The sequence below is a fragment of the Esox lucius genome, chromosome 12, assembly GCF_011004845.1.
Source record: "Esox lucius isolate fEsoLuc1 chromosome 12, fEsoLuc1.pri, whole genome shotgun sequence".
In the NCBI taxonomy this organism is placed as follows: Eukaryota; Metazoa; Chordata; class Actinopteri; order Esociformes; family Esocidae; genus Esox; species Esox lucius.
Window position 1 is genome coordinate 13722169 of NC_047580.1, and position 27727 is coordinate 13749895.

The 27727-nt window shown below is 44.5% G+C and overlaps 1 protein-coding gene across 5 annotated transcripts in view; it reads right to left on the bottom strand.

Moving 5' to 3' along the window:
• The window catches only part of prex1 (phosphatidylinositol-3,4,5-trisphosphate-dependent Rac exchange factor 1), a 93389-nt gene that overhangs the window by 9559 nt on the left and 56103 nt on the right, over positions 1-27727 (bottom strand). For all 5 annotated transcript variants that reach the window (XM_034295833.1, XM_034295834.1, XM_034295831.1 and 2 more), the window contains 21 exons: positions 24724-24824; positions 23884-23987; positions 23053-23102; positions 21830-21905; positions 21617-21689; positions 16557-16702; positions 14083-14175; positions 12895-13043; positions 12596-12681; positions 11773-11912; positions 10562-10676; positions 10227-10411; positions 9906-10067; positions 9558-9768; positions 6492-6765; positions 5364-5570; positions 1462-1550; positions 1292-1374; positions 655-745; positions 413-541; positions 254-295 (listed from right to left, as the gene is read on the bottom strand). In XM_034295833.1, coding sequence (XP_034151724.1) covers positions 254-295; positions 413-541; positions 655-745; positions 1292-1374; positions 1462-1550; positions 5364-5570; positions 6492-6765; positions 9558-9768; positions 9906-10067; positions 10227-10411; positions 10562-10676; positions 11773-11912; positions 12596-12681; positions 12895-13043; positions 14083-14175; positions 16557-16702; positions 21617-21689; positions 21830-21905; positions 23053-23102; positions 23884-23987; positions 24724-24824 — 2606 coding nt within the window. The remainder of the gene's footprint in view (positions 1-253; positions 296-412; positions 542-654; positions 746-1291; positions 1375-1461; positions 1551-5363; positions 5571-6491; positions 6766-9557; positions 9769-9905; positions 10068-10226; positions 10412-10561; positions 10677-11772; positions 11913-12595; positions 12682-12894; positions 13044-14082; positions 14176-16556; positions 16703-21616; positions 21690-21829; positions 21906-23052; positions 23103-23883; positions 23988-24723; positions 24825-27727) is intronic.

Consider the following 27727-nt stretch of genomic DNA (forward strand, 5'->3'; position numbering starts at 1 on the left):
CTAATCTACCCCCCTGAAAAAGTTATTTTTAACCTTGGACCTCAGAGTGGTGTGTAAACTCTAATCAAAGACAGCCAGGGGGTTTACAATCTGCTCCATTATGGGGCTCATTCATCAGGACAGAGCCATTAACAACTGCCATATGGCATAACGCACTTCAAAGGAACACACACACACACACACACACACACACACACACACACACACACAGAGAGAGAGACACATACAGAGGCTGGCAGAAGGTAAGGCTTACCTGTGCATTTGAGCAGGGCCAGAAGCAGCTGGTTCTTCCCATCTAGATGAGAATGATGATTTGATTAGCTAAGTGCTGCATGTGTTTCTGCTGTAGTTGTGTGAGAGGAATGGTTTGTTGAATATGTGCTTATGATGTGTGATTGAGGGCTCCACGGACCATCCACGAAGCGCTGCAGGCTCTCCACCAGAGTCTTAATGGAGCTGGGCAGGTTCCAAGGGTCCTCCTGGATGTTCTGGTTGATGTCGTGTCGACAGCGCACCGTCCAGTCCTCAGTGTGGCGGAACTCTGTCCAGATAAACACACTCATGTCCCCGATTCGTCGACACGTCCGTCTTTCTCTCTAAACCAATGGCATTCAGACATGCCTTACGTACGAACACGCTACATGTAGAACATACCTGGCTGTGTGTGGTCTGGGTGAAAGTGCTTAGTCTCCTCGCATGCCTTGGTCATAACGGGTCCTTTGAGCAGGCTGTTAATGGAGTCCACCTGCAGAGGACAACCAATAAGACACAGCGTTTGGTCTCTCAGAAACAGAACACTTGCGGTGTCCTTTGGAGAGTATTGGAGAGGTGTAAGAGAACGTGATGCGTGTGTGAGAGAAATTCAATTCAATGTGGCCACAATTCCCATTAAGCCACATTGAATTGAATTGAGAGAGAGAGTGAGGGAGGGAGCGACAAACTGAAAAAGAGAGAGAACGAGAGAGTGCCTTTGTGTTTGAGTGGGTGTGGCATGTCTACAAAGTTAAATGTGAAGCAGTAGGCGAGGTACTCCTATGTGTCTGTGGTCATTGGTAGCCTTGCTATGCGAAGGAGGAGGTGCTATCAGTACCAGAAGGCACACACCACAATACAGGCATTTAATTTGTTTACTCAAATAATAATTGTAAATGTGTGTGCGTGTGTGTATTATATTAATGGCAAGCAGTGTCTACAATACACACAACCACAATGTATTAAAGTAGGGCAAAAACAGAGTGAGATTCGTGCTGTCCAAACCACTTAAGGCCGTTACTCAGGTGGTAAATATTACCTGGTTGAAAAGATGCTCCAGACAACCATGCAACTTGTCCTGCTTATCTGAAGGGATCCTCATCTCACAGGGCAACTCATCACCTGGGACAGAGACATGAAAGTACGCTTCAAATGGACATTACTGAGAGAGTATGTTCACCTTTCATTTTTCTATTAACCGCTTCTTACCTGAACCCATCTCGTCACTCCCCAGGTAAGAGCTGTTGCTACGCACACTAGTGTATGACAGGACGGAATCCCTGTTACTGTTGCATTCACTGAAACACACACACACGCATAAAAACATTAGAGTTAATTTACTTCCTACACAGAAAGTCAAATGTCAAACGATCCTCTAATTATGAAGTCAAATAATGTGACAGTATGAATTAGGCAGAGCAAGCAGTAATTAAATGCTTCTGAAAAACAACAGCACTTAACTTTATTGGAGAGCATTCCTCTTAACTGTCGTAACGTTTGCATTGACTTGTAATTTCCTCATACTGGTTTTAGACACTTGCCCTACCCCACCTCGGACTAGCTGGTACTGTACCAGTCTTGTTCAGTAAGGGAAGGGGGGAGAGACAAGTCTCGTTATTGTTTAAATTCAGTCTTGTAAATGTTAAAGGCAGGATTTTAAGGGTCAGTTTAAAGAAAAACATTTGATATTTTCTTATAAATATTTAATTGCAATGGCTTGTTTAACAAAACCAATATGTGAATCGGAGTCATTCCTTGTCCAAGTAAACAAATTGTAATTTAGCATAAACTATCCCGTCAAATGGACAATCTGCAGTTGTTTCACACATTTTTGCTTTATTGAATCATTTTTACTGACCAACATTTTTACAGAGAACATTAAGGCAATGGATGCCTGGCTAAAATAAAAACCTGTCTCTAACAATCACAGGTTGTGTAAAATGCATCAAGCTAATTAACACCAAGGCTGTTATGTTTTATGGTAGCTCTGTCCATGAAGTTGAGAGAAAAAATGTTGTCAAAAGATTAAAGTCTTAAAAAGATAACCGTTAGCACTGAAAACATGTAGAGTGCACCATTTGCAGATTACACACCCACACCTGTGAATGTTTTCTGTGTGCATCATGGAATGATGATTTAATGCTGAGTCATACAAGATTACGAAGCTAGAAATAGCATGATCAACACGCTTCCACATAGAACAATTACTGGGGTTTGCTTTGCTTTGCTAGAATCACCTAGATTAGCTCAGTGACAAACTTGCCAACATGACCTGGAAACCACAGTAAGTCAGCACAGCTTAGTGAGTTGGGGTGTCTGTAATTGCCTGCCCTAAACAACTGTGTGACTTATTGTGTCTCTAAATAGGAAATTGGATCATTCTGGAAAAGCTGGGACTGAACTGCCAACCTTTACGTAATACACACAGGACTTTGGCTTTGATTTTTTCCCCCTCTCTTGCTGTCTAACCCCTCCCCCCTCACGGGTGAGGGATCCAAATTTAGTTGCACCTTGTGATGGGTTTGGAAGGGCCCACCTCTCCAGATGTGAGGACACTGACTGCCTGAGAGACACAGACTAAGCTGGTGGTGTACATTACCACTCTTTCTTCCCTGTTTGGTCTCTTTCCCCCCCCACCTCCTCTCCTCCTCCTCCTTCTCTCCATCTGCTCACCTCCCTCACTCTCCAGTGTTTCACTGTGGTGTCTCTACATATGCTTTCCTCTCCAGGACTCTCCCTGTGTCTGTGGCAGTTTTCTTTCACTCTGTTTCTCTGTCCCTTATAGTTTGTCCTGGTCTGTCTCTCATTGTGTCCTTCTCTCCAGTCATCGTGAACGTTATTGTGTTGCACTGATGAAATCAGAAGTGGGACAGTGTCCATTAATGTGGTATGTACTGTAGAAGGTTTGCTGGCCAAATCAAACTGCTGCGTAGCTCAGCGGTCAGAGCAGCTCTTTGCATCCAAAGGAGGTGAGTTCAAAGCCAGGTCAAGTCTATATTTTGTGTTTTTATAAAAATGTGCAGACTCATTCAAAACAACAATGTACTGTAGTTCGTTTTGAATACATGTCTGTATGAAAGAAGTTGTAAATCCATATACCCTGTCTCTGATTGAGGCTGCCATAGAGAATACTACTTATGATTGAATATGGTGACGGTTTTGTAATTTCTGTATTGTTTATTTTAACCCCAAAAAATACATAAATCCATTAACACGTATGCTTGCATGCTTGTATATGGAAAATCACATGCTGTGCCAATCAGCTGCATGGTGTGTTGGTCAGTATAACTGACCAAAGCTTGAGAACTTGAATCCAGGTAATTCCATTGAAATCAGGCATTACTTAAATGTGCCTACAGTTTACTTTCAAACTATGAATAACTCAACATGATGTAAATGCATTTCCACTTCAATCTGACAGAGATTACATGGTTACTAGGCTACTATGGAGAATTATAATTCTCAGACTGTTTTTGTCATACTATGCTATTTCGGTGAAGGTTTATCTTACACTATGCTATTAAGCAATTACATTTTGTTCTGTAATGTAGCACATTTAAACATGGGTGAATGATATGTCTTGCTATTGAGAGCTGCCAGCTAGTACTCAGCAAAAGTGGGGGACAACATTTTTACTGATGCCTTGTTTGTCAAGATATTTTCATCTGGTCCCAAAGCAACTTTTAGAATTCAATGCAACAGTAAATAAAATGTAAAGTATTTTTTTCAGTTCACTGTTCCTATAGAGCTACCGACCTGTAAGTTTCAACACCACCCTGTTCCTGAAGAGCTACCGACCTGTAGGTTTCAACTCCATCCTGTTCCTATAGAGCTACCGACCTGTAGGTTTCAACTCCATCCTGTTCCTATAGAGCTACCGACCTGTAGGTTTCAACACCAGCCAGTTCCTATAGAGCTACCGACCTGTAGGTTTCAACTCCATCCTGTTCCTATAGAGCTACCGACCTGTAGGTTTCAACTCCATCCTGTTCCTATAGAGCTACCGACCTGTAGGTTTCAACTCCATCCTGTTCCTATAGAGCTACTGACCTGTAGGTTTCAACACCAGCCAGTTCCTATAGAGCTACCGACCTGTAGGTTTCAACACCACCCTGTTCCATTCCTATAGGTTTTCTCCAACCCTAATTTAGCACACCTAATTCAAATAATACCTACTAATACACTGAATAAAAAGCAATAATCAGGTTAGTTACAACTGGGATTGGAAAGAAAACCTACTGGATGGTTGAACTCCGGGTTTGGGCAGCCTTGACACAGAGCGCAGAGCTGACTGTGAATGCAGACTGAGTGAGTTCACTAGGCCCTATACTGTGGGTTGCTGTTGGCTCGGTGTTGTGCTAGCTGTTTTAAGTTGATATAATGACAGACTGAGCAAAGAAAGAGGGACAGAGAGAGGCTGGCTACTAATTTAGCCTCTATTACATATTGCACTCTCACCAGGAGCCAAACACTGCTCTTAGTGGGTGGTAGTGGGCGGGGACCGGGGGCTGGCGCCTGAATGACACCACCACAGCTTCCAACAACCATCTGAAAGAACTCCAGCTGGAGAGGAGTTTGTACAGTGACATCACCAAGGTCACTGGATACATTTCATTTTCAGCTACCCGATGAAGTTCCTTTAAATGTGAGTTGACTCCCAACATCTGGAATGTATTGGGATAGTTGAAGGGGAACCGACGCATCACAGCGGGAATTAGCGGGAAAAGAAAAGAATAGGGGAAGATCATTGTGCTTGGTGATTTCACATGAAGCTGGCTCACAGAACAACAACACTGCTTTGTTTTTCTAAACGTGTTTATCCACTTTGACCACATCCTCGTGAATAGGACAAAAAAAAAATCCACATTTGATTGATTGAAATACATTTGATTGATGCAATATTTAATTGGTACACAACAGTCATTTAAATGTCCTGGACAAATTTCCTTTTTACATAAATACAATTCTATGCATATAAGGTACATACACTTTCTGTAAACAAACATCCCTGTTTGTGAAGTCTGTAAGTATCACCAGAGGCACCACATGACTAAGTCATACTTGCCATAGATGTAAATGTACGTAGTGAGTGTAGGTGATTCTGATCTCACCTGTAGGAGTCTCTGTAGCTCATGGTGTCGTGACCAGAGTCCTCCTGGTCTTCCTCAGTCACCTTGAAGCAGACCCTCTTAATGACCCCGTGCTCCGCCCTGTCCTGGTCCCCCTCCTCAGCGGCCAAGGATGGCGGCTGGCTGGGCTCGTAGGCTGGGGGTTCGCTGCCCTGCGTCTGGGTGGGCTCTGTGATGGATGACAGCAGGCTGCAGTTTCCCCCGGCAGCACACAAAAGACAAAACCCATTGAAAATGAGGTATGATCTGGACATGATGGAGACATATGCGCACAAATCTTTTACACAGAAAAACACACACCGTTAAGAAGCCCTTTGTTTGCTAAATCTTCTCACTGTTAAACAAGCAGGAAGGGGCAAAAGAGTTTGATGTAGGCCTAAGGACGGCTGTGTGGGGAAAACGGTTTCTTAATATTTTGGCTTTCTATTCTCAATCAGAATAATAACAGAGATCGTAATAGAACAATGTAAACAATTAGACTACATTAAATAAAAATGCATTTACACTGAATTACACTAATTTATCATTTGGCAATTCTAAAACACTTTTCTCTGTGCTTACATGTGTTACTTGGGTACTAAAACTATTGGAGTGATTTGAGTAGAGTTAAACAATGAAATTGAACAAATACAGCACAAGTCAGGTGCTGATATTTAGCAAGGGTACACAATCTAATGAGTAGATATACAGTCCGAATTATTCATGGCACAAATCTCACACTGTATTGAACTTTTGTTTTATGGCTGATGCCCAACTAAGCACTCACTCAATGCTTAATGGGAATTGATTACATCTCCTCTACTTTGTCTGCTGTGCAGAAACATTATTAAAGAGAATCCAGAATCTGTTTTCAGGGGAAATGGTTGTTAACAAGGTAACACTCTTATTTTAACACCTGCTCTACATTTACTGGATTGGGAGGGGAATGCAGAAGATTCTTATCAAGACCATTATATGGGTGACATAGGTGTTTATTAAAATATAGAACATTGTTAAAAATGCGCAAACTGAGTGATGGCGGTACAGTACAACCCATTAATATTGGTTACAAGGCCGTGTCTGTTTGTAATCCATGCCGCAAAAACCAGATGTTAATAAAGGAATACTTACACATCGATCTGTGTGACATACTGCTTCATCTCTCGTACGGCGATCTCCAGGCGGCTGTAGAGTCGGATGTAGGCGTCCTGGGTCTCCATGTCCTCCTGTTTGAGCAGGAAGCTGAGGCCCTTTCCCCGCTGCTGTCTACCGTTGGGGCTTCCTTCTCCAGAGCCCTCCAGGTCCCCCTCATCCACCCCCTCCTCCCCTGGGCTGCTGCAGGCATAGGATGGGGCCCCCATGCTGGTCACACAGTGTTGAGTGTGGGACATTGGGTTAAGATTAGCTGTGGAGAAACATGAATAGACAAAGGGAGGTAATAAAAAACGTGCGCAATACATTATTGTTTTTCATTAAGGAGGAAGGCTAATTGAGGAGGAAAGCTAATGATGGTTCGAATGGAAGCCAAAAACCAGATGTTCGGTCTTCATACACAATATCATTTTGACAACCCCACTATGAAACGTCTTAGTACCCATCACAGATCTTTTTATATCGTACTGCATTGCGAGTTAAGAAGAAATGGCTGACATTTCTTCCAACGGAGTTTGAATCCTGGCCTCGGCATACAGACAGTGTCCAGAGGTCCTGTAGAAAGCGTTGCAAATTGAGCGCATGTCAAGTAGGGATATCGGACAGGGTTGCCTAGTCAGTTGTGGTGCAGCTCCTTGAGATAAGTCAGGTGTTTGCCAGCTCAATTGTGTTTTTTTGGCCCCGGAGTGCACCCTATGTGCCCACAGTGGGTTGGCTGGAATGGAATGAAAGGAATGGTTTAAAACACATGAACACCATGTGGGTGAAATGTTTGACACCATTCCATTAGAGCCATTACTATGAGCCTGTCCACCCAAAACAATGATGCATTTGGTCACGTGGTACAAGAGAATACTTCCTGGTTGAGAGTGATAAGCAGAGCGGCTTGCCGAGTTGAGCATCAGAGGACTAGTCTTGTTCTTCAAGAATCCCGAATGTGCTGTGGAGTTGTTGCAATGAGGCAAGGCCATAATCGCCAGCTGAACTTTACAAATTTGGCAGGAGCGCCCACACTTTGTGCACATTGCAACCCTGAAGCTACAGTATAAAATGCTCTAAAAAGCTGATATTTTCTCAACACCTCAGGAAACATTTCACAGTTTCACACAGTTATGACCTCAAACAGTGACTGTGTTGCTATGATGGGCAAAAAATTGTGAAGTGTTCAGCCCGAGAAAGCCTCCTTCCGCTCCACCAGGAGCCTCGGCGGTGCCAATGTCTGGGAGCAACATGGGGTGATGCGTTTTGGCCGAGCAAAACAATGGCTTGGTGAAAATATGTAGCAGGAAGACATACTGGATCTTCAGCTCTTCCAAGTCTGTTGGAAATTGCTGCAACAAGACAGGGTTGTAGGTATAACCGAATGACTCAAAATGGCGGATAAAAAAAGTAATATTAAATAGAGGGGAACCCTATACTTGGTTTTTAGGGCAAGTGCAGAATCGTACATGAATCGAAAAGTGAATGTCTCAGCATGCAGAGCAGATGTTAAATCATATCGTGTCACATCATACTGTGAGCAGCAGACATGAGAGGCAGGTTGAAACAGTCAAACAATGCCAATGGTAATGCCCCAGTCAGACGTCTTCCAGCTCCTGCTCGTCTTGGCTCGACTGCCTGAATGTTTCTGTGGCACAATGGATCTGGTGACAGGCTGAATGATAGGCTAGCACAGCCAAAGACACAGACAAATGTAGAGAGGAAGACTGGATGGGTCCATAAAGATACATAGATCGTCTCTCCTATTATGTGGATGGCTATACCTGTTAAGAGCTCTACTTCTCTCTTGGTCTCTCTCTCTGAAGATATTATAGTATCTGTCCCTCCCACTCTCCGTTTCCACTCTACCTAAAACCTCTAATAATCCAGGGATCACCGTTTCCTCTTTCCTCACGTGCTTCTCTGGAGAATAGTCCACGCATAGTATCTTGGAGTGCTCAGATGTAATCACTCATCAAACACAGAAGATATATACATGTGTCAGCATGGGTTTGGTGGGGGGCGGGGGTGTCGCCTGGGGCTAATAGAGGTTTAATGGGTGACCTATGGAGACAATTACAGTGGTGGGATTACAACCGCTTTCCTGCTAATTTACTATGGGAAATGTCACTGCACGGGCCTCAAGGCTGATATACGAGGTTTGATTCCTCACAAGAGCTCATAAAGCAATTTGCGCTGCGGGATTTAATTGGTCAAAGAGGGTTATTTGTTTAAATGGTGTCTTTGTTTTAAGTCTTAAAAGTAAATCCATCTAAAAGAGGTTGCCATGAGCAGAACCACATGATGAGAGAGATGCAAGACTTAGCTTGCACACTGTCAAAAACGTCTACATAAACAGATTCGCCTCGTGCTTTTACAACATGGTAGCCGAGAGCCGAAACAAGGGAACTTTAGCTAAGCCATTCAACACTAAGTTCTTATGGATGGCTAAGCAGTGGTTCTTTAACACTGTGATGCAGTCTGACGAAAATAGGCTCAAAATATGTTTGTTCTTTTAATTATCCCCCAGAGCCCATAAAGGTGTTTGTTCTTACCATGTGGGCATTCAGGAACAAATAATAATAATAATAATAATACATGGGATTTATATAGCGCTTTTCAATGACCCAAAGACGCTTTTCAAAAACAAGCAAAACAAAGAACACTGAGAAATAAAATATACAACAAAAAAGGGGCTATGGGAAGGCTTGTTTAAACAGAAATGGCTTAAGGCGGAGTCGGAAGGTGTTAAGAGAGTCAGAGTCAAGGATGGATTGTGGCAGATGTGCAGATCGGTACACACGTAGTCCTGCCTGGTGGAGAACATGGCCCACTCCACCCCTGACCCATAGAAACGGTCACTGGTCTATTGTGATCATTTACATTCGGATGAGCTGGGCGGAACACTCCGTCCCACCTGAATATCAAGCAACTGCCTTCACAAAAATAGGGCCAGACACAGACTCTAACATTTCAGAGTTTTACTTCGGTCTCATAGTTAGGCGATATTAAACAAAAACATAAAAACACACACGTACGCACACATCTATTGTCTGCTAGCCTCACCTTGGTCGGGGTCCAGGCCGAAAAAGGAGTTCTTGCGTCCGAAGCGGATACTGAAGGCCCGGCCAGTGGCTGTGGTGGTCTTGGGGTTGGACACCTGCATCAAGTTGATGTGGCAGTTAGTGGGCACAAAGTCCATGCAGCCCAACGGGTGAGGCTGCGCTCCGGCCGATTTGAAGGTAGGGCACGCCTTGTTCCTCAGCTCCAGGGCAAACTGGAAGGGACCAGGCACACAGCTGATGTAAAAGCCCTACATTTACAGTCCAAAGTGATTTCTCTTAATAATAACGTGTGTGTGTGCCTGCAGTTTGTCTTGGATAAAGAGAGAGAAGGAGCAAGAGATAGACCTACCTGCTGGTAGCTTCTGATTCGTTGGCGGATGCTTTCCAGTTTGGTGTCACATATGTTCCTGAACTCAAACTGAGGCATCGACACCACACGGTCGCTCTGTGAGATCAGCTGGCTGCAGTTACGCACAAAATGGCTATCGTTGCTGGCAAAGGCCTCCAGGATCTGACAGGTTAGAGTTGATGTTTTATTTGACTTTGACTTCAGGTCTTGAAGTTCATCGAAATAATTGATGATCTTGGAATCATTAACAGTCAGTGAATAGCAGAGTATGAATCCCCTCCCAATTCTCGCTAACGCTAGCATCATGCAAATCTCCTGTACCTTGGCGGTAAGGCTGAAGCAGCCCTTGGGCTCCACCATCTTCTCCAGGACGTGGCTCTTGATGCCGGCGGTGCTGACGTACTCGTAGACCACGCCGTGCTCCAGGTGCATGTTGTCCACCATCATGTTCACCAGGGACACCGGCTCATCGGACACGGAAAGCCTGTTCAGGCTCCCACTATAGTCTAGACCGAGCACAGGCAAGGTGTTTTACGCGTTTATTACACATTTCGGACGGACGGGCAAAAAACCCCACAGCTACGGTAATGTGATGTTACCGTACTGGACCATTGTTCCACTGTCCCACACTAACGGTGGTGAGGTACACTACACACCTGTCCCATTCCTGCCGTTCTCCTCCGGGTCGGAGCCATTCTCTGCCGGGCACGCACTAAATAACCCGCCGTCTTCCTCCGCCACGTCGTCAAATGTACGGTACACCCACTGGCACTGACAGGACAGACGTCAGGGGGTCAAACACAAGAGGTGGGGGTTTGTCTGCGTACGTGTGTGTGCACGTGCGTGTGTGTGTATATATATATATATATATATATGTGTGTATGTGTGCATGGCCTTCAAAGGCTTTTAAGAGGCCCTATGTGAGATTTGGTTGCTCCCTTCTAGCGCACAGCAAAACAGTTTAGTGCATTATAAATTAACCAGGGTGCCGCAGCAAGTCCACCACCTCTAAGTCTTGTGGAATGAAGTAAGAAAAACTGCCGATGAACAGCCAAATGACAGAGGCATTTTACTATGCTTAAATACCCCCAATTGACTTCCAAAACATATTTGGCTTTTTTTGTCAAGGGCCTTCTAGCAGCCAGCAGTCAGAAGAGAGCGCTTATATGGCTTATGCCTGGGGCCTGTGTGTGATTCACTGGCATCGAGTCACAGAACATGGCACTGGTACAGGAAACACACTGGCAATGAATCAGTCATGAATGAACAGAGACATTAAGAATAGGTCCAAACAGAGCAGCTTTGCTGAGCTGAGAGGATTGGACCAAGTGAAACCAGGGTGAACCTCAACAAGGTTGGGTATCGGACAGGATGAGCCAAGATCAACTTCAACATAGCGGGGGTTTGGACGGCGTTGAGAGGCCAGAGTAACACCGCAGGATGCACCACACTACATCCTGCACTGCCTCAAGCTCCATAAAGCCAACATTATTTGATGCAGTAGGGAAAAACAATTCAACAGTAAACAGTAGTTTTAAAGATTTGAAGAAGTTGAGGATGAAGAATAACTAAAACCCTTGCATGTAACAATACAGAATAGAACCAACTAAGTAGATGGAAAACAACTTGACAATGGTAGAAGAGAGGTAATCAGTTGGGCCTCCTTTAAATGCTACATGAGACTATTTCTATTCTGATCAGCTAGGGCAAAAACTAAACACACACATCAGGGTCACCATGACCAAGATCCGAAAAACGCTCGGGTACACCATTGCGGTTGAATCTGACTATCTTCAACGTTCACCCAACATTGCTTAGATATTAATAAACCAACATAGGTTTCAGGATGGTCCAGACTGTCTCTCACCATGTCAGGGTGCTCCTGTTGGTTGTGGTGGGAGGAGAAGTGCTCCAGGACCTCCTGGTAGTCACTGTGGTTCATACTGCTGCCATTCACCTTTAGGATACACTGACCTGGCTGGAGGCCCGCTGATGCCGCCTCTGACCCTGGAATCAAACAGGGGTCAGGGGTCACATTTAGAGATGGCTTTGTCGGGGTTGCTATGGTTACACTTTATATGGACAGTCAAAATGAGCATCTGTAGTCACTCTACAGACATTCATACTATTGACAAACAATCAAAAGCAAGGTATATGTTTGTAAGGGTTAGAATTAGGGTTAATGTAAAGGTTAGAGAAAGGGTTCAGTATAGGGTTAGGATGAGGGTTAAGGTTGGGGTTAAACCTTAAGTGTTAGATAGTTAATTGAAATGTTATTGATTGTCTGTAAAGTATTTACAGATTGACTATTCAAATAGTGTTTTTCTTCACCAACATTTTAAAGAAACATACCCAAACATTAAATATTAGCGCAACATATTTATCTAGCCTTCATGTATTTTATTCAATTGAAGTTAAGAATCTGGGGTCAAGACATAATACAGTGTGAACATCTGATTAACAGGCAAAAGACCATAAGAACGCGGCCCAGGTGTTTTCATAGAGGAGGTAAGCTGTTATCCCAAGCCTGGTGAACATCTGGTCCTAAAAACCCAAGCCTCAGGAAAAGGGAACTGAAGCTGACAGATGTGTGGCTGGCAGGTAACATTACTTTATTCTGTAACTCCAAGACTGGGGATTTTGGGATGTTCCAGTTCACAGCTGAGTAACTCAGGGTGGCTCGTACTCACCTCTCCTTACAGCATGGACGTGGGGGGGGGCGGAGCCACAGAGTTTGAAGGACAGGGCATCTGGAGTGTCTGGAATCTTCACAATCCTGGATCAACAACTTTGTGATCAGAGACTGGCTAAACACTGAGTCTGTGTCTAGTTATGGACAGATTGTAAGCAAATTAAATGTAATAACACAGCTTTTAAATGATCTGTCTGCTGTATTTTACGGAGAACGTCTGCGTAAAGTGTGTGAAATAAAAAAAGTGTGTGCGCGTATGTGTTCATACAACATGGCTGGATTGCGACTCCGACTTACTCCTTGGCCTTGGTATTGACCAGCAGGCGTAAGGAGCGGCGGATGCAGAAGGCCTGGCTGATCATGGTCTCCACCTCATGGAAGGGCCTGAGAAACACCAGGTCCTCATTGATGGTGAAGATTTTCCTGCCCGGCTGTAGCCCCGCCATCTGGAGGGCAAGGAGAGGACGATAACACCAGGATCTAATGCTACCTCATTCTGGGACATACGGTTTTCAAATGAAAAATTCTGTGTGAACAATTTACAACCAGGTTTAACTTCTTAAAATTCCAGACGGAAAGCATTAAGTAATAATAAAATATATATGCATTTTAATGAAGACAGCATCTGCCAGTCATTTCTGGGTCATTAATGTATATTGAACCGTGACGTTTCTGGTCATGTGTGTTTGTTTATATTTACGTATATATATTTTTTTGGGGCGGGGGGGGCTTGGAATAAAATCATCTGGGCCTAAATTACATCACACACACACACACCCACCCACACACACCTCTCTGGAATGGAAAAAGCGAGCAAGTATGGGCAAGCAATTAGATGGAGGGGACAAGAAACAAGGGTAGTGTGAGTACTAGGACTTAGAGGACAACTGCAGGGATAAGGGTCAAAATGCAGGCTTTAGGGGATAAACGTACGGATAAGGGTCAAAATGCAGGCTTTAGGGGACAACTGCAGGGATAAGGGTCAAAATGCAGGCTTTAGGGGATAACCGTTAGTTATTATTGTGGGGTTTAGGGTGCAACTGCCAGCCTTAGGGAATGTAATGGCTTGTTGAACATATCTATTCCCTTGCAAGACTAGTCCATTCGATTCAACTCTTCAAACAGACACCAAGACACTGACAGGTTGACTGAGGAAAGACAGAGAGTAGAGATAGCATGCTGGCCTCTCATGAGGGCTACAGACAAACAGCCAGACAGACAGGCAGCCAAACAGGCAGGCAGACAGACAGACGTGTTCAGGCCCGCACGCACACACAAACAGCTGGGATGTGCCGTTGTTTATTGTACTGGCAGCAAGGAGAATGTGAGCAGGCATGTCTAATAGGGCTGATCTGAGAATAGAGCCCCTCCGGAGAGGGAAAGGCAGAGTGACAACACCACCGCCGTGTGAATCACTGGGACTAATGGGCTCTGTCAGCAAGGAGGAAGCAGCACAACAACTGTATATGCATGTGTACTCCTCACCTCGGCGTGGGAGCCCCTGGTGACAGACTTCACCACAATGGCCTTGTTTTTCTCCTCCATCTCGAAGCCGTAGTCTTCCTCCTCAGGGTGGATCTAGGATGGAGAAACGATCAATACAGCGCCGACCACAGAGCTTAGAGAGGCAACGGCAACAGACCTAGGTCAGATACCTAGGACCGGTCTGAGTTTATTTGGGATTATTTCTCTATTTAGCACTAATGCAAGCATCTGCAATCTCCCAGTCGGGGTTATTCCCCTGCTGCAGAGTAGTGATAAGATGGCTATCACTAAAGTCTGCTCTAGGAGACTTGCTAACAGTAGAAAGGCTAAGTGTGTTGATCTATCACTTCAGTCATGGCTGTAGGAACTGGGAAAGATTAGCATTAGAGATAATCATCAGAAATGGGGTGACTCCCAGCAAAACAGAACATTTCTACATCCTCATTCTTTTTCCTGGAGAATTGCTGGGAGAGCGAATGCATTTGTGTTAGCCGGTCACAGTACAGCTCAATGCAGGGACTATTTTTTTCTTCCTTTTCTTAGGGGGGGTTCAACCTTTGAAGTGTTCCAACACCTGTTGTACAGTAAATGTCACGTTGGTGAGCTGCACCGCGTCGAAGCATTAAGAGAGGGAGGGATCGAGGCCGAAGGGGGCAAGAGTGACAGGGATGCAGAATGCTAGTTAAGGAGACAGATAAAGGCAGATTCATAAAAAGAATGTGAGGAGTGAAGGAGGGAGAGCGTTTCCAGATTAAGGGAGACAGAGAGAATGAGACGGGGAGCCAGAAAGTTGCACTCACAAGTAAGACTGTCTCAGATAAACCAAAACAACATCACAGTAAAACAGACACCTCCACATTCTTTTCTGCCACGGACTGTCGTTTTTTTCCAAGAACTAAATGAGACTTTTCTTCAGAGTTCATGGAGGGCCACATCGTAGAAAAAACATGTTCACTCAAGGAATAGATGGTTCAGAAGGTCAGAGACCAGTGTCTGGCAGGCCTTGGAGAGCTTTGTACTCGGCCTCTAAACACACTGAAGTGTTGTAAATGAGGTCTAACTGCAGCTCACGTATAGGAAGCGTCTTCTTCAGATCACCCCAGACCAGAAAAAAGACAAGTGCGTTTTTTAAACCCCCATTTCTCCCTATCCCAGTTTCATCACACCAACTTTTATCTTTGGCCCGGTCTCAACGCAGCAACTCCCAACAAGTTCCTCATCGGCATCTGTGCCACGTCATTTAGCGTTATTCCACACCGCTCCTCCAACCATGAAGTCACATGGGTCAAGGCTTGTAAGGGCACGCTTATTGACCTGAAAACCTCAGCTAGCTTTGCCCATAAGGACTCCCATCCACCCGGGAGCTGGTGACACCGTCGAGTTATGGTCCTAGTCTAAGGTCCTAGTCTGTCAGCTTAATATTGACCATTACGTCTTTTATCAACAGCCTCGGCACCATGTTGAGTTTCCAGAATGCACCTGTTTCTCTACGCGACCGGTGCATGCGGTGAATTCATTTGTCAGTTGGCGAGACGCACAGCATTTGGGCCTACAGGGTTGCGTTGTCAATCTGTGCAAAAGGTTGCCACCCAATATGGCCGACGGGCAGGAGTCCCATGTGTTGGATACGCGTTGAATTCCACCACGGGATCAACCATTATCAACACCCACTTCTCAAAAAGATCCTTCTGCGGCAATACTCACCGGATGTGTTTTGTTTATCACACCATTCTCTTAAATACTGGAACAACCGCGTACGGCACCCACAATTATACCAAAGTCAAATGTTCTTACATCACGCGTCTGCCAATGTTCAGGTCGAACAACCACTAAACCTCCCGACCGTGTCTGGATCTTCTACACACTGTGGTACAGCGACAGTAACGAGCAGGATGGCCGGTGGGTGCATTACTGCCCCTCGCCACACGCACACCCGTACGCACAAACACACTGCCTTCAAAGCCATAACCGAGGAGCCGTTTTGAGCTGCAACAGACAATGAAGGGAGCGACACGCCTCCAAGTGGTGCGCTATGTCAACATCCAGATGTGGTTAACGTCTTCTTCCACACACACATCACGTACATACACAGGCTCCGTCCCGCGGGATAGAGGACGGAAACGTGGCTGTTTTCAATCATGCCCAGGCCTCTAGGGAAGACAACTCATCTAAGGAACACAGCGTGGCAGACAAACCAGGCAATGGATTACAGACTAAAGCATACAGCGCTGTCACGATCACATACCAAACTAGGATTTCCCCTCTATCACAGGTTCATGCGACACAAGCTTGAATAATGTGAATGACTGACCCAAAGGACGGGTCACATTATCAGTGGGGTATCACATGTTCGCTGTACTGTTGCCTTGTTTGTGTGTGTTTCGTGCCTGTATATAGCTTCATACATCTGCGTGCACTGCATACATGAATTGGCACGTGCGTGTGTGTGTATGTGTGTGTTTGCAAACGCTTACCACCAGGGACTTGGCCAGGATGTTCTCAATGAGCTTGAAGTCGCTGCGCTGCAGCTGTTTGCTCTTGGAGTTGGTGCCTTCCATCTCCTCATCGGCATAGAAACGGAAGAACTGGGACTCGTCTTTGAACTCACTCTTTTCCAGAACTGTGACAAAGGAAGAAGACACATGTGGGCCACAGCAGCTTTGAGCGCCATCTGAGATCAAATAGCAGGCTATTCCCTATGGGGTACACTGCTGCTGTCTAGTGACTAGATGACAGTTTAAAAGCTGTGGTGAAAGACTTGATGTGAGTTATAGTGTGTGTGTGTGTGTGTATACATACAGTATCTCACAAAAGTCAATACACCCCACAGTTTTTCGCAAATATTTGATTATATCTTTTCATGTGACAACACTGAAGAAATGACACTTTGCTACAATGTAAAGTAGTGAGTGTGCAGCTTGTATAACAGTGTAAATTGGCTGTCCACTCAAAATAACACAACACACCCCCATTAATGGGTGTTCACCAGAGCTTCAAAGGTTGCCACTGGAGTCCTCTTCTACTCCTCCATGACGACATCACTGAGCTGGTGGATGTTAGAGACCTTGCGCTCCTCCACCTTCGGTTTGAGGATGCCCCACAGATGCTCAATAGGGTTTAGGTCTGGAGACATGCTTGGCCAGTCCATCACCTTTACCATCAGCTTCTTTAGCAAGGCAGTGGTCGTCTTGGAGGTGTGTTTGTGTTCGTTATCATGTTGGAATACTGCCCTGCGTCCCAGTATCCGAACAGAGGGGATCATGCTCTGCTTCAGTATGTCACAGTACATGTTGGCATTCATGGTTCCCTCAATGAACTGTAGCACCCCAGTGCCGGCAGCACTCATGCAGCCCCAGACCATGACACTCCCACCATCATGCTTGACTGTAGGCAAGACACACTTGTCTTTGTACTCCTCACCTGGTTGCCACCACCCACACTTGACACCATCTGAACCAAATGCGTTTATCTTGGTCTCATCAGACCACAGGACATGGTTCCAGTAATCCATGTCCTTAGTCTGCTTGTCTTCAGCAAACTGTTTGTGGGCTTTTGTGTGCATCATCTTTAGAAGAGGCTTCCTTCTGGGACAACAAATATGCAGATCAATTTGGTCTGAGCCCTGACAGGCTGACCCCCCACCCCTTCAACCACTCCAGCAATGCTGGCAGCACTCACACGTCTATTTCCCAAACACAACCTCTAGATAAGACGCTGAGCATGTTCTGAGTGGAACCTGTCCTGTTAACCCGCTGTATGGTCTTGGCCACGGTGCTGCAGCTCAGTTTCAGGGTCTTGGCAATCTTCTTATAGCCTAGGCCAACTTTATGTAGAGCAACAATTCTTTTTTCAGATCCTCAGAGAGTTCTTTGCAATGAGGTTCCATGTTGAACCTCCAGTTACCAGTATGAGGGAGTGTGAGAGCGATAAAACCAAATTTAACACACCTGCTCCCCATTCACACCTGAGACCTTGTAACACTAACGAGTCACATGACACCGGGAAGGGAAAATGTCTAATTGGGCCCAATGTAGACATTTTCACTTAGGGGGGTACTCACTTTTGTTGCCAGTGGTTTAGACATTAATGGCTGTGTGTTGATTTATTTTGAGGGGACAGCAGATTTACACTGTTATACAAGCTGTACACTCACTACTTCACTTTGTAGCAAAGTGTCATTTCTTCTGTGTTGACAGATATAATAAAATATTTGTAAAAATGTGAGGGGTGTACTCACTTTTGTGAGATACTGTATATACACACAAACATATATATATATATACACACACACATACATATATATACACACACACACGTATATATATATATACACATATTCACATATATATACAGTACAGGCCAAAAGTTTGGACACACTTTCTCATTCAATGGGTTTACTTTATTTTCATGACTATTTACATTGTAGATTCTCACTGAAGGCATCAAAACTATTAATGAACACATGTGGAATTATGTACTTAACAAAAAGGTGTGAAATAACTGAAAACGTGTCTTATATTCTAGTTTCTTCAAAGTAGCCACCCTACTAGTAGGGCACATACAAAGTCTAAACGGCACACTTTGGTTTTGGCCCCCATTTATCAGGAGCTGAACTCAAAGATCTAAGACTTTCTCTATGTACACAAAAGGCCTATTTCTCTCAAATATTGTTCACAAATCTGTCTAAATCTGTGTTAGTGAGCACTTCTCCTTTGCCGAGATAATCCATCCACCTCACAGGTGTGACATATCAAGATGCTGATTAGACAGCATGATTATTGCACAAGTGTGCCTTAGGCATGGGGGAAAAAATAAAAGTGTTGCGTTTATAATTTTGTTCACTGTATATATACAGCTCCGGGAAAAATGAAGACCACTGCATCTTTTTCTTTCCTTTCCAAAAGACAGAAGGGTTCAATTGGCAGTGGTCTCTTAATTTTAACCCTTCTGTTCCTCACTCAAAACCTTCCTTTTCAACTTTTTTGGAGAGGAAAGAAAAAGGTGCAGTGGTCTCTAAATTTTTTCCAAAGATGTGTGTATACACACACACACACACACACACACACATATATAAATAAACATATACACATACACACAGAAATACAACAGGAAACATCAAATATTGAAACACATCTTTCCCAACCCGTTCTGTTGTTCCTTTCACTTAGATGGTAATCCCCTGTCATTCACGAAAAAGGGACTGTGTTTGTGGTATGTGTGTGCGCGCGTGTGTGTGTATGTAAGAAAGACAGTGAGTGTGCGTGTTACTCAACAAAAGTCAGTCATTGTGCTACTCCTCAGTGTTTTCATTGCCATGCTGGAAGGACACTCTGTTCTTCTGTCTCATCCTGTCTGTCTGAGTGTTTCCACAGAAAACTGCTTCCCCAGTGGTTCCATGACTGGGCAGTGCACTGTGGGCTTGACAGGCAGCTGGACGCTGATGCCTCGCTGATGCCACGCTATTGTATTGTACCAGCAATGGTTGATGGGTGGTGGGGGTGATGACTATGATGGGTGAGTTTTGTCCGCCTGCCTGCCTGTCTAGATTTCTGCTGGTCAACCACTCTGTCCACCGGTCTGTCAGTAAAGAGCTGTGATATCAGGGACAATGGTACCCAGCTGTATTGGAGAGCGTTAAGTACAACAAAAGCCATCACAAATGTAATGTAATGGGAAAGGGTGAACTGTGATTAAGACTGTCAGGCACCAACAAGCACAGTGTGATGATAATCAGTATAGTGGTCAGGAAATGTTCACCTCTCAAGAGAGGGACACAAACAAAAATAATATAAACTGTCATGTTCAGATTGCCCACAAAAAGGCTGTTGCATGCGTTCTGTTTAGTTTTACAACTGTTGTGTGGAATGGTTGGCTGGATGAATGAACTAAGACCAAATATACGCTCCTAGTATTGTGTTTAATCATTCCTGAATGGTTTCCTTTCTTTTGTTTAATTGTTTTGGCCAAAGTTAAGCACTAATAATTTAATTCCATGGGGTATCTGGTGTCATTTCCTCTCTGAGGAGGATACAGTGGGTCAGTAGAGTTTATTTTAGTTCATTGAATAATTGTTAAAGTATGTGGTCTTGAATTCATTTGATTCCTATTGCTTAAGACCCATGGTTGGTAACAATGCAACGAACGAACCAGAACGGCATCCTTTGCAGCCCCTACAAATAAACCTCATATGAGTTGTTGTTTTCTGTCAGTATAGTGATCAGTAGCTTCTTAAACCCCAGAAACCTGTACACTTGTCCGACACCATACAGATTCTCTAAATATGACTATTTTACAAGCCATTCCATGTGCAGGAGTCACATGGCTTTTATATTAATAACTGTTGTGGTAATGAGGATATATTCATTTGATCAATATAGCTATACTACATGGCCAAGAGTGTGTGGACACCTGCTTGTTCAATGTCTCCTTAACACTTCTGGAAAAGATTGGCTTCCATTCAACCACAACAGCATTAGTGAGGTTGGGCACTGAGGTCGGATGATTAAGCCTGGCTCGCTTTCGGCGTTCCGATTCATCCCAGTGGTGTTTGACGGGTTCGAAGTAAAGGCCGTGCATGCCCGTCAAGTTCTTACACACTGATGCATACAAATCATTTCAGTTTGGGCCATGCTTTGTGTATGGGGGCATTGTCATGCTGAAACAGGAAAGGGCCTTCAAACTGTTGCCACAAAGTTGGAAGCACAGGATCTTTGAAAATGTGAGTGTAAACCCTGGGGCAGGTAGCGTTCTCCTGGCATCCGCCAAACCCAGATTTGTCCATCAGACTGCCAGATGGTAAAGAATGATTCATCACTCAAGAGAACGTGTTTCCACTGCTCCAGAGCCCAATGGCGGCAAGCATTACACTCCTGACGTGATCTTAGGCTTGTGGCCGGCTGTGTAGCTAAGGAAACTCATTCCATGAAGATCCAGAAAACAGTTATTATGCTGATGTAGCTTCCAATTTCTAACTCGAAAAGGGGTGTTGCAACCAAGGACAAAGGGGTTTTACGCATTACGTGCTTTAGCAGTCAGCGTTCCCGTTCTGTGAGCTACTGTGGCCTACCACTCCGAGACAGCACTTTCAGCAGCACTAGCAGAGCAGGAAAAATGGACCTGTTGGAAAGGTGGCATCCGATGAACCCTTTTCAGTACGGCCCATTCTACTGCTAATGTTTGTCCATGAAGATTGTATGGCAGTGTGCTCGATTTTACTCACCTCTCAGCAATGGGTGATGAAGTGAACCTACAGTTTCATACCACACAATACTGTGCAAAAGTATCTAATATTTTCTATGATATTGGTGCTAAATTATATAATTTTTGCCCATTTTGTATTAAAGCATCGTATGCCCGTTAAACTACACTTTGGAGTACCATTTTAGAGAAATGAAGGATATTTTACTGGTTCTCACAAGGGATTTCAGGCTGCTTTAAGCTGTACAAGCCTGATGAAAAACGGATCATGCAACAGGCCAAGTGTGCTACATGACCCAGGGAAAAATGACCGGTGACATGTATGTTGTGTACTCACCGTGGTGCATGAAGCCATTGTTGCACAGTTCCACCCCCAACGTCACCGCATCTTCCCGTGTGGAACAGTCTCCCTGGGAGACAGAATGACGCACAGTCACAATCAAGCGTGTCATCTGTTTAGCCTCGGGTTTCTCTTCACCCCACTGACAGAATGGGGTGTAGCGCTTGGAGGCTCTCCACGGCGGTGTGTGTTGGTGTGTGTTCACCGTACCTGTGAAAGAAGCCAGTCGACCAGCTTGCTGGCAGGCACCACAGATTTGAAGGTTTTTAAATGGTGGTCTCTGTCCCTGTAAGAAAATAAGAACAGTTTGGTTTTAACATGCGTCCACTGGGTTTATCGATACTGGCAAGCCGGTGCAGAAGAAATGCAAATGGAAAATAATATCGTAGCTATGGAATGTCCTTTTGCTGGGGCCGTAAGTGTTAAAATTAACACGTCACGTTGAACAATTTGACACGTGTCAAATAAAAAAGGATTATTAAATGTGGCGTGCTATGAATTTGGGGTAGCTTGCTGGCAGTCAGCATGAAAACAATGACCAGAAACTGAACTCAAACTTCAGTTTATGTAAATAAACTAGACAATGAACAAGCGAAGGTCTTGTTCAATATTATTACAGGGCAAGGAGCTGCACGCAAGTGTTTTTTCGCCCGTCGCCATGCTTTATCAGCGCAATACATTCACGTTACAAATGTGAACAGAAAAGTATCTAATTATCTTGTTATTTAAATGAAAATATCTTCCAGATAAATGTTGTTAGAGTAAAGAAGCACAAAGGGATGTCAAGCAGAGGTCTTTCATGTTTGAGATTACAGATCGCTCTCAAGAAAAAAAGAGAGGCTGTGGCAATGTGTGATTGCGTCTTGATTTGTCATCCATTCAGTCTTACTGCTACTGCTGAACGTGACCTGTGGGGCAAAATAGTGAAACAGTGCTGTGTTTTGCAAGGGAGGTGGAACTGGTGAGTAAATGAGTGTGTGTGTGTGTGACCCAGTAAAGCAAACATTTAGGTTTGCTTGCATTTGCCAGCTTCTCTGTCAGAACTGTCCACAAAACCACAAACTAGGAACTCCAAGTTGAATGCTAACACATGAACCCACAGGAGCAGAACTAAACGAGGCAGGGATGGTTGCCAGATTCAACGCAGGGAGGAAAAGGTGTGAATGACATCACGTCAGCAGCAGGAGCTCACATTTGTTCAGTCATTTTTAGACAGAGGTGTGACCTGAATGTGAATCCAGCGTGCATTAGCATGCACCTGGACCCAGGGAGTGAAAGGAGGAGGGAGATGAGGAGTTGAAACAGTGGGGTGAAGACGGGGAGGAGGAAGAGTGAAGATGCAGAGAAGTGGAAGGAAAGAGGGGAAGAGAAGGATGGATGAAACGAGGAGAATGGGCATAGAAGAGGCTCAGGAGGTGAGGAGGGAAACTCACTTGACAACAGGCGTGTACAGGCTGTGCAGACGACAGTAAAGCCTTACACCCTACAGGAAGAAGAAACACAACAAGGTCTGAGTTACTCCGCCTGTAACCGGCAACCCTCAGGCTCAGGAGCAAATTGTAACTTCTACTTATTTCATGTTTTTACATGAAAATGTTAATTGAGAGGAAGTTAGAGGTCACCCTGACAATACAAAACCATAAGCACTGCTGCAGTATAGTCAGTTAGACACTAGACAGATGTTGACTAATAAAGGCCCTAATCTGTGATTGGGACCTACAATTTTGGACAGTAAATGAATACATAACCCTAAACCCGCCACTGGTGTGTAGCCAAATACCTTCATTTCCATATCATTTAACATATTTAAATTGCAGGTATTTGGTAAACAGCACTAGGATTGGAACCAGTGGTACGGTCAGATATGATCGCAAACAAGTTATTTGGCCACATGCATAAGAAAAAAGAAGACTCAGAGCTGTTATCTTTGCAAGGTGAGGTACTGAAAGGTGTTTATTAGTGATCATTTTGAGATTATTTTTGTGTAATACAAAATATTTAAAATGTCTTATCAATACAAATTAATACAATTAATGATCCATTATTTTTTATTACATTTTTCTTTTTCTTTTTTGCTCATTTATATCAAGGGGCCAATCATTTTGGACTTGACTGCATACTAATAAGGGTAAAGGGTAAATATAACTAATCAGGGTTCCAAATAGTTTAAGAGAATGTGGAATCGGAATTTCAGATCACTTTGAGTATAAACGGACTTGGAAGGCACCACCAAACTTCAAGTAGCCTATAGATTGCCACACTACCTTCGACACGATGTCCTCCATCTCGCTCCTGGCCTTATAGGTGCCATCATCGTAGCGGAAACGATACAACACCTGCTCGTTCTTGAACTGGTGCTTGTCTGACACTGAAATGTCAAGCAACAGAGAGACAGCCGGAGAGATACAGATGTCAACAACGGATTGGCATGACAGTTAAACACTCATTACTATAACACATGAAAAGTCACAGGATGGTTATATTAGTCCTGTAGCACACACACACACACACACACGCGCTCGCCAGTGCTGAACAGGACAGCAAGCGATCCTCACTGTACCTCTTATGGTACACAGCAGGGAAACGCTTATAGAACGTCAACTTAGTCAGAGCAAGGGGAGACCTATTCAGTCTAAAGGGAAAAACCCCTGGGGAGAGTATCGTTTTAAACGCTGAGACGACAGGCTGAATCTCAGACACCATCCCCCATTGGCTCAATGTGACATTAGTGTCTAATGGCTGACAAGCCTGTCCCCCGGAGGCCAAAGAAACCACCGCCAGTGGCCCCTGCCATCGTATCCACGGGTTAACATAGGCACTGTCCGAAATATGCAGGTTTCTCTCGGTCTCAAGGCAGGTCCGTTATTGCCTTAGATGCAGGAATGCCCCAAGTGATTCTATCAGTTCCATTCCATGCTTTTAGCGTGTGTGCTTTGAACTCAAAGGAAAAAAACTAATAAAAGTAGTAGTGTGAATAACATGAATGAAAGGTATCGTGACTAAGTGACACAAAATCGAATGCCAACTGCACCCAGGAAAGGCAAATAAAGAGGCACACTGAAAAAGGTAAGATTAGGAAAAAACCAGGATGACTTTTCTCTGACCGTGGTGGATGATGCCGTTCTCCAGCAGAGCTTGACCCAGGTTGACCCCCTCATCTGGCTTGCTGATCTCTCCGCTCTCTATCAGCCACGACACAAACTCACTGAGGAGAAGAACACAGACCTTTTAGTAGAACACAGAAGATCATTTATCATCTAACAAGACTGCATGGCCTTGGCAGTAATCGAACCGTAAGCCACACAGTTCTGACATTACATGAGGGACTTCATGCCCTCAGCCAGTGGGGACGCGGCGTACAGTGCAGTGTAGTGCAGTGCAGTACAGTGGATGATATAAGGTACAGTAGTGTGGAGGCAGACATGGTCACGGCCGATAGATGCAGTCGAAATGCACGGTTCCCTTTGAGGGGGCAACTCCGGTTCTTCGATGCATGCAGGCGCACACGCTGACATTTAAAACAACTTGGTCACAGACACAGGCAGGCAGACACCTCCACTCCTCCCCACCACCACACCGTTGCCTGCTCTCCTTTATCCCGCTCTCGTTCTCCTTCGTTCGCCCTCCCCCTCAAAAGAAGTGCTAAATCAGGTCTTGCGGCGTCACCGTTCATACGGTTTACCGTAACTTCCAGCCTTCTCTCTGATGACAGTGTATTCTCCCTCTTCTGACACCGAGTGTTAGCCCGCTCTTAAGAAAGGAGAACACTTAACTGACCTCTTCCCGCAAATCTTCCACACTGCCGACTGAAATGAACTCACCAGGGAATGGTGAAAAGGTTAATGCGGGCATGTGTCCGAGTGTGTAAGAGTGTGAGTGAGCGTCGCTGCAGAAGCAGGGTAAATGTGTGATTCCTGGTGTGCCGCCTGTGTCTGTTGACATGGGTCAGCGCGGTCAGGTGCTAGCTGTTCTGCCTAAATGAGTTGCCCCGGCGTGCGTGTTCATTCTGAACGTGTCTGTGGGATTTCAGCTCATGTTAACGCCGACATGTACTGGATGTGCGTTCGTGCGTTCAGTGAAACAGTCTGCTGCAAAAGCAGAATAAATATTATTCCTGCCTGTGCGTTCATGCCTAAATGTGGGCGTGTTTGTGCATCAGTGCGAGCGCAAAGCAAACGTGTGGTTTCTGTAGAATGTCCATGCTACGCGGACACCTTCAACCATCTGCTACTACCTTTGCTAGACTGTCCGAATGACTTTGGGCATATTTTAACATAATTAAATAGTCACTCTACCTCCTGACTGGCGATGCTGCTCTTTTAAGCCTGTGACGTGGGGGGGGGGGGCAGAATCCCTTTAGTACACTTCTCATGTGTGTGTGTGTGTGTGTTCGCATGCGTGCGTGCCTGTTAAGTTATTCCGAAGTGACATGCTGCTAATTGACATTGGCAGAGGACTTGACTAGAGTGTATCTGACTGGCAGGATCGTTACATAAGAGCGCTGGTTTATTGTGCCACAGGAGCAGTCACAGTGAGGAGTGTATCACTGCTAATGATGAGAACATAGAACAGTGTGTGCGCGCATGTGTGTGTGTGTGTGTGTGTGTGTGTAAGAATGCACGCGTGTATGTATGAACGCATCAGTACCTGCTAGAGAGGAATCAGCCCCTTGGGGCAACATAATCTTAGCTTGCTTTTATGTAGATTTCATATTGCAGTACTCCGTTTCTAGACTGCAAATAACCAATCTGTAAAATGAATTAACGATGTGGAGCCAGATCTATTGGCACATACAGCATTCACAAAACAGCTCCAACCTGGGTTGCATTTACTAGAGCACAACATAGAAAAAACAGAACACATAAACAATGGTATTTATACAAAACGGCATCCCAATTTCACCAAATGTTTCCTCACCTCCAACATTCGATTATGGTTAGCTTCACCACAGAAACGATCAGCTAGTTCAAGTAAGACAAAGAACGAGACAAATCTTCTGTGGCACACCTGGCCAAGCTGTTCTGATCTATAACACACTGCTCACCCAAATTGGAAGCAAAACCAAGAAGAGAGCATTTTCCCTATTCAACAACCACAGTTGAGCTTGCAGGCATTCCATCTGCCAGAAGGAGTCACTAGAGCGAGACAAAGCAGCCCTGTCTGACCGTTTTCCATGGGAAATTCAAGTCCAATCAGTAAGTGACAACTGTACGGAGTTTGTGAGAGAGAGAGAGAAAGTATGTATGGGAGATTACATTGTACACCGTAGAGACACACACCCATGTTTGTCAACATCCCCACTTCCCATGGATACCTTTAAAACACAGGATACCTTTTTAAATCTGAATGGTTTGTCTTCAGATGTTCAGACACAGCTCGAGCTCAACCCATGCTAATCATACAGACTAACAGTTGACACAGTTGGAAGAACGAGACAAATCTAACTGTACAAACCCATAAGTCTGTGGTGATGTGGAACTCCTAATGTTAAAGAAAGACAAAGTACATCCAACCACCCAAATAAGCTGTTGATGAGGCTCTATCAAAACAGCACTCTGTACCTGATTCATTAAATCCAATAAACGCACAGTGAGCAATGACCCCTCTGGGTGTGAGCTATGCTTATTGATAATCCAATCAAAACACAGAGAGGTTGAGCTCAATAGAAGCAGGAGGGAGTGAGAGGGCTTCTTGTTCCCTCTAAAACAAGATACTGACAGGACATAGGAGCCATCGATTGTACATCAAGCAAATGCACGTGCTATTCGGCTGCAATAGGAGGTGCTTTTTGTGTAAGAACATGAATGAAGACCACATAAAAGCTGCATTCAGAAAAGGAAACAAGGAAATAACGAGGTGAATGATGGCACACTGGGTACGTGGTCATTCTTTTATCAGGACACCGCAAAGGAAAGCTGTTTTACATTACACCTTGTCTGCGATCAAATAATAGTTAACAAAACTAGAGGTTATTCAAATACAGGCATCAAACATACATGAACATATGTTTACTACCAGAAATAACATTACTATAAAATTATTTACAAAATTCTGCTCAGAATCCCCCCCAACCCCCCCCCCCCCGGAACCAGTCAGACAACAAGTGCT